Source organism: Pempheris klunzingeri, chromosome 15 (genome assembly GCF_042242105.1).
Source record: "Pempheris klunzingeri isolate RE-2024b chromosome 15, fPemKlu1.hap1, whole genome shotgun sequence".
In the NCBI taxonomy this organism is placed as follows: Eukaryota; Metazoa; Chordata; class Actinopteri; order Acropomatiformes; family Pempheridae; genus Pempheris; species Pempheris klunzingeri.
Genome location: NC_092026.1, coordinates 12,378,987 through 12,392,087, shown reverse-complemented (window position 1 = coordinate 12,392,087; position 13,101 = coordinate 12,378,987). Strand labels below are relative to the sequence as shown.

Below are 13,101 nucleotides of genomic sequence, written 5' to 3'. Positions count from 1 at the left end.
TGCTGCCTTTCTCCTCTCTTTTGTGATCGTATCCTGAATATCTTTAAGGTTTTGGACTGTTGGTCGGACAAAACAATCCGTTTGATAACATGAAGTTACGATTAAAGACATTTTGATGGCATTTCTCACTATTTTCTGACATTTTACAGAATGACTATGCAAATCATAAAGCACGGCCTTAACGGGACGAGATCAAATGCTTGGTGCAATTAAAAGAAAGATTTAAACTCTACTAAACACTACACCAAAGGCCGCTCTGCACTGGACAACTTCGTGACAGCACAAAGAGACGCATTTCCAGTCCACTTGCTCTTATAGCCTCTATAGCGGCAGCCCTAAAGAGATACTGTGTCATAAATGAGAGAGATGTCAGACTGGATTATGGTCTAGGTACAGAGCTTCTGTGTGAACGCCTAGTTAGGTTAAACATCACGATGAAGAAGCCCCCTCCTCCTCCTCCTCTTTCTCCTCTCTTGTTTCCACAATGCAAAGCTGGCCGTGCACACTGGTACTCTTTGCTCTTAGTGTGCTGTGAGCAGACCATGAGACAAGAGATGCTACAGTCCATTGACTTTGCATCCCTTCTTTTACATAAGGGAACGCATACTTTGAGAAATTTCACAGTAAATGCTGTAGGAGAAAGTGGATTTAAAGAGCTTAAAAAGCTCCAAATTAAACCCAAATGCATGGGTGAGTATCCCTCCTGATACTCAGCAGTCTGTAGGCTGGGATGGTTGATCTAGTGTGGTGAAACAGTGCAGAGTGAAGCCTAGTATGGCGGGTGTTAAGATGCTGCTAGTTTGAGGAAATGTGCATGATAACAAAAGAGGGGTAGGGGGCAGTGCATGCGATTATATCCCCATAATATCCACATCTTGGATGAAATCAGAGGCTTGCAGGATGGCAGCATAGATGTATGGAGGCTGGATGGAAACAAAGGGGAAGCGTGCATGCGATGCTGAATGAAACAATGCGTCCCAACGGGGCAGATAGAGCACCTACCTTGATGTTTGTCAAGCGAAGACTTCTATCGGTGCGTCTTCTTTACTGGAGCACCGCTGATTTCATAAATATCAGCCGAGGAAAACATTAAAATAAAAAAAAACAAGCTGTCAATGAGCTTGTAGTTGGCAAAAATGTTGTAGCAAATTTGTACAAAAAAAAAAAAACCTCCACTGAAAGCTAGAGGCTCAGCCCAGCTCGCCCTGCTGGGTTTAACTACACTCTTTTCGCTTCCAGACAGGCTGTATTGTGTGCTCTTCATCAGGAGAAAAGCCTCATGTTGTTTAGCATTACGCTAGCCAAACGGCTAACGTAGCCCGTACCGATATTCTACCGCAAACCGGTAAGAAGAGAGATGCTATCCTCATGATGTTCCGTCATCCCGCTGTGTTTTGGTGAGGATGAGAAGAAAGCAAAGAAAAGGATGCTGTCAGACTGAGGCGGCGAGCAGGTCCCTCCGCTCCTGCTGCCTACGGAAGCCCTGCTGGTCCAGAAACCCGCTGTCTTTTTATTCTGCTCCTCTGACACTGATGGGAAGCTGGCAATGTGATAACCTACTTTACTCAGAAATCCACACACGAAGACAGGGAGTTAATAATATTAGTTTGAAATAATAATAATTATAGTAATGATAATGATGTTCATTGATTTCACAGTCGATGTTAGTGTTGCAGAAGACAGTATGAAATGATTCAAATGTCTTAATAAACAGAAGACATGCATCTTCATCTTGCAGGTTTTGTTTAAGCACAGATGGACTGAATATTTCGTCTTTCTTTTCATAACCTTTGATCATATTTTAAAGGTTTGTATGGCAAACTCCATTAGTCGACTAATCGTTATGGTATTGGCAGATTGAGACACTTTTACTCTTGTTTGTGCTGGCATCACAGTATTATATAGTAAATACGTTTTGTCTCAATGATAATAAAATTGCACTTTTCAATACATATGTAACAAAGTGGAAATTCAAAGAAGTCTAAAGATACAGGCATGAACAGGTTAATCTTACCTTATAGGTTTTGTTTAACCTCAGATAGAAACAGACTTCTTCTTTTTGACAGCCATATTTTAAAGATTTTGCACTCCTTTTTATTCATTTAGTTAACTAATTGGTCATATGGTCTTGGTTTACTGAGAAGCTTTTTGTCTATTTGTTTATTGCAGTCATTAGATTTTAGATTGAGTTGATCTGGCATCAAAATAACTTTCATAAATACAGCAGATGGATTCATTAGTGAGAATTTTGTAGTTTTCTGCTCCATCTAGTGGAAGCAGGTAAACACGACAGGCAGGCAGACAGACAGACAGACAGTCAGCAGCCTCGGTCACATGCCGCTCATATTTCAAACAGCAGTACACGCACTAGTGTTTATTATGACCAGACACTTGGTGATCACTATAGGAGTGACGAAATCACAACATGAACATAAATCAGAAGCAAATACAGAAATCTTGATTGGACCATTTTATTTTTTCAATGACATTTATGAAGCCAGTAGGACGATCTGTTTCTGTTCTTATTATACACAGTGTCAAAAACAATGACTTATTTTCTGATCACCATCACATCAACATAATGCACACACGGTACCAACTAGTCACTGAGAGCCTGGGGTTTGGTACAGAGCCTGGTTTCATTATAAAACCATCATAAGGGCAAAGACGATCTTGCTGTTTAGACACCTTTGGGAGGCCAGGTCTACACACACCGAAGACAATCCAGTTTCCCCATGTTAAGATCAATTGTTCACACTCATTCACAGCTCCACAAGAGGGTTGGGGGGAGGGGAAATTACAGGACATATTTGTGGAATGATGCATTAAGAACAAATAGTGTCACAGAATGTGTTTTCATACAAGCACTGAGCACTCATGGTCACATCAACTTAATTCTTCTGTCAGCCAAAGGTTCAGAAAAAATAATCTAGATTTACAAATCAGCATCAAAAGGAAAAAGCTGAAATCCTTTGTAGCTACCAGCTAATAAAAAGTACACGCTTTGATGACTAAAAATGAATAATGGCTTTGTTGTGATGCAGCAGGGGTCTAATTTAAGTGTAAAATTGCACTCTACCCATATCAGGTTAACACACACGATAAGCTTCTGTGAGGAATGTTAGAAAATCATTAGGGACTAAAGACTTAAACAGCCGACATGTTAGGATGTACATTCAAAACAAGACAGGTTCATAAAAAATATAGAACTATGAAGATTTGTAATTTCTGTGTAAAGTAAGGAGATAAAAAATGAGAAAAATCTGTATAGTTTTTTGATTATGTAATGGAGCCTGGAGTTTTAGGAGCTTGACCACCAGAGATAACATAAAATCAAAGTCAGAGGAGCAGTTGATACAATTTAACTGAGGTGCTCTCGAAAATACATTCCTGTATCCTGTTTAAGATCAAGTTGAGTCGTGACTTGAGAAAGAGAAAAGCAAGTTTGACTTTGTTCATTTCCAACTTTGCCTTCATGCTAAAGTCACAGTATGGACACAGGGTCTCTCAAAAGAAAGGTATTTTGGGTATCCTCCTCCGCATCAACACTGAAAAATCCACTTTCAAGTCCAACTCATCCTTGCAGAAACTCCATAACTCAAAAAGTAGAGAAGAAGGGGTGGATATGGCTGGCAGCTATGTTCAGGAGGCTCATAAGTTTCAAATGCAGACATCTTACTTCCATGACGTTTTTGGGAAGTAAGTGAATTAATGACAGGATGACATATTTAGAGCAGATCTACTGCTGTGATGTGACACTATTTGGCCTCCCAAAGAGCATGTCTAACTGTTCAGTGACCTTACTGATGATTCTAGATCAGCGATATAATTTGAAACTTCATAGATTTTTCTGTCACTTCTACAGCAGGAGGCCTGACACATACTGTCTTTGGGCCACAGTGTGGATTAAGGACCACTTGCTTATTAGCAAAGAACAGTTACAAAAACAAAAAAAACTGAGACCAGGCTACAGTAATAAACACAATGGTAAACACCCTCATGCTTCACAGGAAAAAAGAAAAAAACAAACAAACACATGTCCAGCATACACACACACACACGCACAAATATTTTCAAATACTCTAGTGTAATTTTTAAACTCGCCATTCATCCAAGAGTAGTCAGAAAATACATGGACCTGTCCTTAAAGTTTGAGAGGGATTCAAACCATACGCTGCAGCTGCAGGTCGTCTTCACAGCACTGAAAACTACAGACGGGCTGGTGTTGGGAAACCTTCGCAACATGTACATTTGGCTTGTTCACTCATTTATCAGCATCTTGTGCACTAAAAAAGTGTAAGAAATGCACAGGAAATACTGGCATCGGGTTATTTCTTCCAGTTTTCCCCCATTCAAAATTCTTGTTTCCTCTCAGGACAAGACCGTAAGGTGTGCATGTACCACTCTTGCATGAATGACAAGAATTAAAAACAATACCAGGCCAATGGAGACATTTAAATAATTTACGATATATTTACACAATAATCCATCTTATATTCCAGCAGTGTCTTTTTATCTTCTCAGTGTATGAATGATTCTTCTAGTCACCCATCTTTACTTTTGACGTCTGGGGGAGAAAAAGGAAAACAGTTATTACAGAATTCGAAATACAGTCATATCACACCTAAATAACGTCTATCCATTCAAGCTTTTATGAGAATAAGTCTGCGCCAATGGTCAACATGACAAAAGCCACGGATAGTTTCCTACTCTAAGGAAAAAAGAAAGACTGTGGAGAAGCAGAAATGAAGCAGCTGGGCTCATTCACCTGCAGAATGGCTACAATGACACCAAACAGGCCAATTGCACTGCCAAAGATTTCCACGATGAGGATCTTCACAAAGAGGCTGGCGTTCTGGGCGTCCGCCAATGCTGCTCCGCTGCCCACAATGCCGACACAGATGCCACAGAAGAGGTTGGAAAAGCCCACAGTCAGACCAGCTCCGAACATGGAGTAACCTAGTCAGACGGAAATCAAATGAGTCAGAGACGTCCATGACTAACCTACTATGAACCTGGCCAGTAAGAATGGATCTAGACTGTCATAGTTTATGAGTGCATTCAATTTGGGGTACATGCATATTAACAGATCTGTCAATTTGATTTTGTAAATGTGTTGTGCAATCAATACTTAATACTAATTTAGGCTACATCTTCATTGCAGTTTACAACCATTACGTAAGGAAGGAATCTTGAATACCAGACGAGGAATTATTCACAATAATTCATAATTTATACATTATTCAATAGTATCAAAAGTACTAGAGCTATAAAAAAAATAAATAAAACTGATTTTCAACCCAAAGCTTCACAGATGAAACAACAGGGAAGGAAATCAAACTTGAGAGGTAATATTACGTTAGTGTAATTCAATAAGTGTACAGTTATTTTCATTAATGAAAAAACAAGTGGCTTATACTGTAACGCTAGCAGCTAACCTTAACGTTAACATTAAGCTAGTGAGAAATTTACCTCAGGGCACGGCTAACGTGAGCTGGCTAGCGTTTGCAACTTTTAGTTAGGGTTAATGACACGAGTAAAGTTAATCATGCTATGAACAGTGGCAGCTGTGGTAAAGCACCATAACATTATAAATATCCAAACTTGTGTTCTCACACCTGACCAGCTTTGTTTGGTTAAAACAGTCTCTTGGTCAGTGCGATACATTTGTGAAAGCTGTCAATCGAACCCTGCTGGCAAATACGTGACTTTGCATGATTTTAAAAGCTAAACTGCTAAAAAATGTATCTGCTGATCTGATCTGTATAAACGATGCAATCATTTGGTAACCATAGTAACACATATGTGCCTCAGCAGGCGAGTGCAGAGCTTTCCCTGATTCATCGGATAATAAAATGTCTGACCACTACTTTTTTTTGTCTATCAATTCCACTCTGTCAATTAACACTATTGAAAATGAGTTGGTTTGTGTTCGGTGACTTTTTCTGCATCAGCACTGGGTGCAGGTTGTTGATTAAAAGATTCTCTTTTGTGTGTCTATGAGTTTTTTTGCTGTGGTTTCGAAAGAGGTATCGCGTATTGGTTTTTTACACTAGTATTCTATCAAAGTTTAAAATTCTGTGACAACATTCGCTTTATGCCAGTTTTCTTACCAGCTTGGTAATTTTTTGATCCGATGGTCTCAGGGGTGTTTCCACTAAAGTTCTATAAAGAAAGAAGGAAAGATTATTTAAGAGATCTATTTATATTTTCATGGACAAACAACCATCCTTACTCCTTAAACTTGTCTGTCCCATATGTGTAATACTTAAATTTATGGTTGTGTTGATCCCCATTTCCTGAACGAGACAAAATGGATAATTGCACAGTTGTCTTGATCATGAACAACAAAAACACTTATTGCTTACCTCAGCCATGTTGCTGATTACAATGGCCATGATGATCCCATAGATCGCCACAGCCTCACAGAAAATGATGCTAGAGGGAGACATAAAAAAAAAAGAGAAACCAAGTAAGAGAAGTGATTGGGTTTGAAATTGCCAATTTGTTCTCCCAAGTCTCTACAAAGTGGTGCTGAGGACTAACAGTAACAAACTGTGTTCATCGACGCTTGGCGAAGCCGTAATTCACTGCCTACACTAGCAGTCACTCATCGGTGCTCAGTCACTGGCTACAGCGTGTTGGGAAAGCCAGTGCGAGCAGGGATTTTGTAAATATCTAGCACTTGTATAAAACTGCTGTTCTAATCTGAGAAGTATTTACAGAGGTTTATGGTATTAATTGGCTACTACATTTCATTGTGAGGAATGTAATTCCAAACCATTTTATGCCCATTATTTCAACTGGAGGTTAGAATTTAATATAAAAATGCAATTTTTACAGCAAATTTAACAGCAATACTTATAATATATAAGTTTGTTTAACTGAATAACACTAAGATTTGCAGCTGAGCCTATAGGTTTCATGAGGGAGGCATGGATGGAGTGTTTGACTACACCCAAAGGGAAAATTGCAGCGGTACAGCAGCTACTTTACATAAATCAAAAAGAGCAAATGAGGTCGGTGAGAAAGTCAAAATTATAACTACAACTAAAATGCAGTGAATAAAACATGACAATATAAAATAGGATATAACAGAGGAGAATAGGACAAAATGGAATGAACATTTTTATGCCTGAATGAACTCACCTGACCAAATTCTTGGTTTTGATTCGTGGAGCCTTAACGCCACCGCCAATGATGCTTGAGCCAGTGATGTAGATCCCCCTGGAAAACACCAACAACGATCAGCACAACAAAGATTACGGATTAAGAAAAGGAATAACCAGAAAACTACTTATTGATTTACATATTCTGGAAAACACTAATGACAAGTCAGCCTGCAGCTCCTGTCAGCTAGACAAAGTACTTATTTAGGCACGTGAACACTTCCAATTCCAATTATACCATTAACTATCATAGTAGGGGCTTATCAGCGGAAGGGTTCTTTTTTGTACTGCACAAACACATACCACAGAAAAGCCTAATGAGTCTATACTAGCTTATAAGCCTATGAGTTTATAAAGCCTATACTGAATGAATATAACTACATGAAAATAAACTAAACAAACTTAAGACACAGGCAGCTGACAGTAGAATACATGTGGATACGGATAGAACAAATGGGACAAGACGCTTCCAACAAATTTTGAATGATGTCATTATTAAAAGAGGAATGTCCATGTATTGATGAAAGGAAATCAGTGATGCAACGTGTAGATTAGAGACACAATGTCAGTATCATATGTGAATGCATTTCAGCTATATTACATTTGGTCACATTCATATGCACACACACAGCATGGCCGGGCCACAACACAGCAAGCCGATAGAATCTGCATCAAAAGGAAATCAGTTAGAGAGCTCTCTGACCGTCTGTTCACGCTGGTGAATCATTGATATCAAATCTCTGGTTTATCCTCAGCTACAAGGTTGACAACAGAAGTGCAAAGCAAAGCCAAAGTTTTTTTCTGACAGCTGGCGTCTTTAAAATATGAAATATTCTCTGTAATCTGTAATCCAAGTTTATGATCAAACTATTAAATCCGATTCAGTGGTGTGAAAAAAAGCTTGCTGGTTTGTTTTGTTCACAAGCCCTCAGCGAAATGTAAAAATAAAGCTCATCAAAAGCGTTTGTTTTGTTGTAATGTAGTATGAAGGTGATGGAGATTCAAGTTTTTGATTCACTAATTTATTTTAAAACCTAAAGACTGAACACAAAGCCATCCTAAAGATACTTCGAGAGTTCCTGTGTTGCCAATTCTCACATTTTCCAGTTCCACATTTACACGACGATGATCAACTGTCCTGAGTGTTTCAAAGAAGAGGAAATAACTATGAAGGAATGGTGCATTTTAGGCCTTCCTTCCAGTACCACCACCACTGGTTTACACATTGAAAATACTGCGTCAAACTGTGTTCCTTGTTAGGTACTCACCAGGCAGCTCCCACCACAGACAGAGAGATGGCCAAACCAATTCCCAGACTGGCCCACATGAAAGGAGAAGTCTCTGTCAGGAACCTGCAAACAAAGAGGTGCAGCTGATGAAGACTGTACTTTAGCTGTGTTTCCACCAGCACGACATGGCCCTACTCGACCCGGCACGGCACGGTACAGTACAGTACGGTTGTGTTTCCATTACACCTGGTACCACCTCAAACGTGGGCGGCGTCGTCATAGCAAGGCGGGCCGAAACTCCGGTAGCGTAATTTGTATACGGCACAAACAAACACAACTAAGGACGTGGAGCGTTTGTTTTGCGTGTATCCGTTTACCTCGTTCACAGAAATAATAAAAATGCTCCGTCTCTGTTTCCGGGGGTTTTAAAAAACGGCGAGTTTGATAGTCGCTCTCATGACTCATCAAGTGACGCCGCTCCCTGGCCAATCAGTGGTCTGCAGTCTGGTGACGTCGCATTGTCAGCTCGACTCAGCTCGCTTGGAACCCCGGCCGAGGAGTATAGAAAATAGTAAATAAAATAGTACCTGGTACCTGGTACTAGGTACGGTGGAAACGCTATCTAAAGCGTACCGAGTCGAGTCGAGTAGGGCCAAGTCGAGCCGGTGGAAACGTGGCATTTGTGAGGAAAGGTAATGTGTACAAGCATTAATGTAGCGTTTGTATCATTGCAGTATGTGTTGTCACACTCATTTTCTTATGTTCTATCCACCGTACAGTTATAAATAACTTACACCATCTCACCTACCACATTGTCACATAAAATGAAACCATTTGGAACAAAACTAAAAACTGTAGTAGGAACCAGGTCCAACATCAGTGATCCAGACTACTACACCCAAACATGAGGACTGTTTTAAACATGCAATAGGCACAGACCAATTAGCCAGGGCACAGTACTTGTTGTCAAGCAGTAGAGCTGTATTCTCACAATTGTGCAATTTAGGAAAAGTTCATACAGTTTTGTTACAACAGCCGTCTGTTTGGTAAAACTCTCCCCAAATTTCAACATCTACTTTTCGACAAGGGAAGACAGGAAGGTTCAAAGCATTCAACTAAGTGTGATGACTACAAATTAGGGCAGCAAATAATCATTATTTTCATTATTGATTCTCCCACTTACTTTTTTATTAAATAGCATGTTTTGTCTACAAAATGTCAAAAAAAACCAAAAAACTATGAAAATGTCCATCACAAATCTATAGAGCCTAATGTTGATGCTTCAGATTGTTTTTATCTGACCAACAGTCCTAAAACTCAAAGATATTTAATTGACAATAAAATACAAAAAGTAGCAAAACCTCTTGTTTGAGAAGTTGCAAACAGCACTTTAGCATTTTTGAAAAATAGTTTAAATTATTAAATCAATAAATAATATGGCTGCCAATTAAATTTCATTTTTTTTCCAGAACCATTGCACCTTTAAATACTGCAACCACATTTAATTACTGTTTTGTCCTATCTTTAAGCAAATTGTGATTCAACACCGGCATAAGGCCATGACTGCTTACCATGCCACATCAAAGCGGAATCCAAGGTCAAATATGGTGTAGCAGATACCTTTTGGAAACAAAAACATAAAATATCAAGTTAGATGTACACATTGGGAAAAAATCTCACCTCGATTTACATTGACAAATAAGAAAGAGCCTTCTAGTACAGACATATACAGCTTGTTACAACTTTAATAAACATTTTCCCTGAAGTATGTGTGAGACAGTGTCACGTGTATGTGCTTAAGTCCTGGACAGTGGCTCTAACTTTAGTGTGATATATCACTCTCACGTGAGAACTGCTGCAGTTCCTGTTTGAGATCGTTTCATATCAGTCAACTGTGTACACCAATGCTAACCAGCTGGCTAGCGTTAGCTCAGCCAAAATAATTAACTGAAGCCACTGTGCGAAAAGCAAACCGGGAACCCATCATGACTCCCATGAAAGACAGTCTGAAACTATTAAATATAAACTACAAACACGTCTGTCCAACGTTTAAACATCTTTCCTGCTGCTAGCGGTTAGCTGTGAGCTAGCTGGCATTAGCTTAACGTTAAGTGAATGCTAGCGAAGTGCTAACTCTGAAGCAAAACCACTCGACTTAAATATGAATAAGTAAAATTTCGATGAGATTCAGCAGCAACTTGTGCTTTGGCATGTTCGTGATATTTATTACTACCATGCACGGGTCATTTTATCTCCAATTTGTAAATGAAGCTACCAACAGTTAGCAAACAAAATGGAAACAGTCGCAGCCGGGTCCCATGATTTAGCCAGATCCCAGATCAAAGCTGTCAAACGTGAAAGATAAAAAAAACGCATTTCGCCACGAAGAAAACACAACTGAATACAGAATAATTAATGCACTCGTTTAGGAAAGATGTAATGTTATTCATTAACTCCCGTATTCGGACAAAATATGAGGGAAAATGCAATCTTACCGACGATTAGTATGGTGGTCCAGAAGGCCAAAGTGACCCCCGTATAGAGAATAGCGTGTCCGTTCATCATCCACTCTAGCAGCATCTACCCGGCGGTGTAACCTGCTGGATCAGCGAGATGTCCTCGGCTCAACGGTGAAAGCTGACCCCAGCAACGCCGAGAAAATGAAAGAATAGTGTCTAAGGAAGCGCCGTCGGTCGATGGAGGAGAGGGAGCATCAGAAGGAGAAGCTGGGGGATGTCAGCTGATCTAGCATGTGACCGGAGGACTGGAGGACTGGAGGGCTGCGTTCCGTTCTGTTTCCTCTACACCTTGCTGAAACCCTTACGGGGCGATGGTGTAGACGAAATGTTTATTTACTCTGTGTCTGTTGCCACACACAGCAACAACAACTTGGGTTATGAGTAACAATTTGCCGTGACTAGAGTTAAAAGGTTTGCAGCTAAGTTCTTAGAGATATAAGTACTGTAACCGAACGCATCCTTGAAGGCTGCAGCGCTCCCTGCAGGGCGCTAGATGTCTCTATTGTAGCTGTGTAGGAGTCACGACTCCTCTACTGATAATAAACTTTACATCTCCACAGGTTTACATTATCAGCTTGGGTTCTTGAGTGCGATCACAATGTTTTCACTCCACAAAAACAACAAAATTATTTTTTTCAACCGGACATTAGTGATAACTAAAAAAACAGAAAACAGCTGCCGAGTTATTATATAAGAACGGACGTCTCCTCCTATAAAGATTGTCTACACTATTATAAATAATAATAACAAACAAACTGAAAATAATTTTGTCTCCAATATCATATCTTTGGACAACTTCCTTCAATAAAATTGCATAAAGCTTTGTGAATTAAGCACTGAATTATAAATACAGTCACAGATGTGTCAAATGAGATACTGCATAGAATTAATCCTGAGAAAGAAAAGAAAACACTTACCAAGACACAGGTTAAACTGGCATGGATTATATGTGGACATTACTGCTCAGATGATGAAAACAAAACAGTAAGAAAGATATTTCCTTTAACCTAGAACAGAAGGACCAGACCATACCACATCTAATCCAATACTGGGGGAGATTTTCCCTGAAAAGAAAACCAAAAGGACAAGTTTGGATCGCGTTCTCAAGATACTTAATTGCGAGCCAACGTCTGATCCAAACTTCTCCATCGATGCTATCCATAAACATTATTTGCAAAACACAAGAAATTACATTATTTGCTCTTCCTGTGGACTCAGTGGTGAAACAGCCCTTCCAGCTGGCATTCATTTTTGGGTTCACTTGTCCAGATATTTTCACTGTGTTCAATTTTTTTGTGACTATATAAAGATGTGCTGTTTGGTTTTTATAATGTCTGCAGTTCAGGACAAACACACCATTGTATTTCAAATAAATGAATAGAATTCCACCAGTACATTCAAACCATTAACCGCTCTACCAACCCCAAGGCCTGAAAAGGTTTCAGGGTTATTTCAAAACTTTTGAAAGTCTAATAAATAACCCTCATATCGTATCTTGGAGACAAAATATTTCGTCAAACATTTTTAACAGTCCTGTATTACAAACTAGGGCTGAGGAGTTCGAAAAACATGGGCATATAAAACGGTATGACTAATGCCAAGGCTATGTACTATTATTTGAGCTTTTGATGCATACTAGACACTAAATGGCAGGATGCTCGTCCTCTGCTTTTTCAAATTTTGACCGTTATTTCTTCAACATGTCTCTTGCAAGTCTCCCAGCATTAAGCTCAGTAATCTATGGAATACATACTTTTTTGATGTGGTTGCCTTTCATAAATGACTAGTGATGATCCACCAGGGGGCAGTTCTTTCCTTTCTTTAGCCAACATTCTTCTGTGAAACCTCTGTGAAACAACTTCAAAATGCTTTTGAGTCAAATGTGTATTGTTTTATGTTTTAATGACAAATAAAACCCTGAATCAAATCAAACCAACAATTCATAAATCTGACTTTTTCTATGTATATATATATATATATATAATGACCCCATCCTCATCTTATAATTGGCACGATGTGGCAGGTTGCTCCTCTGAGGTCACAGGAGTCACTCACCTGTGAAGGTTATTAGTTTTGTCTTGAGTTCCATCGCATATTAGAAATGATTTGATGGGGATTAATAAACCCTGAAGGTCCTGAAGAGAGCTTACGGTATATGCACACACCAGTATGAGAAGAAATTAA

General features: G+C 39.3%; 1 protein-coding gene across 1 annotated transcript; it reads right to left on the bottom strand.

Annotated features, from left to right (window-relative positions):
* Positions 1-2,455: 2,455 nt before the first annotated feature.
* atp6v0b (ATPase H+ transporting V0 subunit b) lies at positions 2,456-11,128 on the bottom strand. Its single transcript, XM_070845511.1, has 8 exons — positions 10,894-11,128; positions 9,970-10,018; positions 8,438-8,521; positions 7,150-7,227; positions 6,369-6,438; positions 6,114-6,165; positions 4,769-4,959; positions 2,456-4,567 (listed from the first exon to the last, which is right to left on the bottom strand). The coding sequence occupies exons 1-8, from the start codon at positions 10,976-10,978 to the stop codon at positions 4,541-4,543; spliced, it is 636 nt and encodes a 211-aa protein (XP_070701612.1). The 5' UTR covers positions 10,979-11,128; the 3' UTR covers positions 2,456-4,540.
* Positions 11,129-13,101: the final 1,973 nt, after the last annotated feature.

What these genes read in the sequence shown, in the direction of transcription:
- atp6v0b (XM_070845511.1), bottom strand. Translation starts at nt 10,978, where the DNA reads ATGCTGCTAGAGTGGATGATGAACGGACACGCTATTCTCTATACGGGG. An exon ending in AAAACCAAGAATTTGGTCAG is followed by an intron (nt 6,439 to 7,149) that starts GTGAGTTCATTC and finishes GTCTCCCTCTAG; the next exon opens with CATCATTTTCTGTGAGGCTG. An exon ending in TAATCAGCAACATGGCTGAG is followed by an intron (nt 6,166 to 6,368) that starts GTAAGCAATAAG and finishes CTTTCTTTATAG; the next exon opens with AACTTTAGTGGAAACACCCC.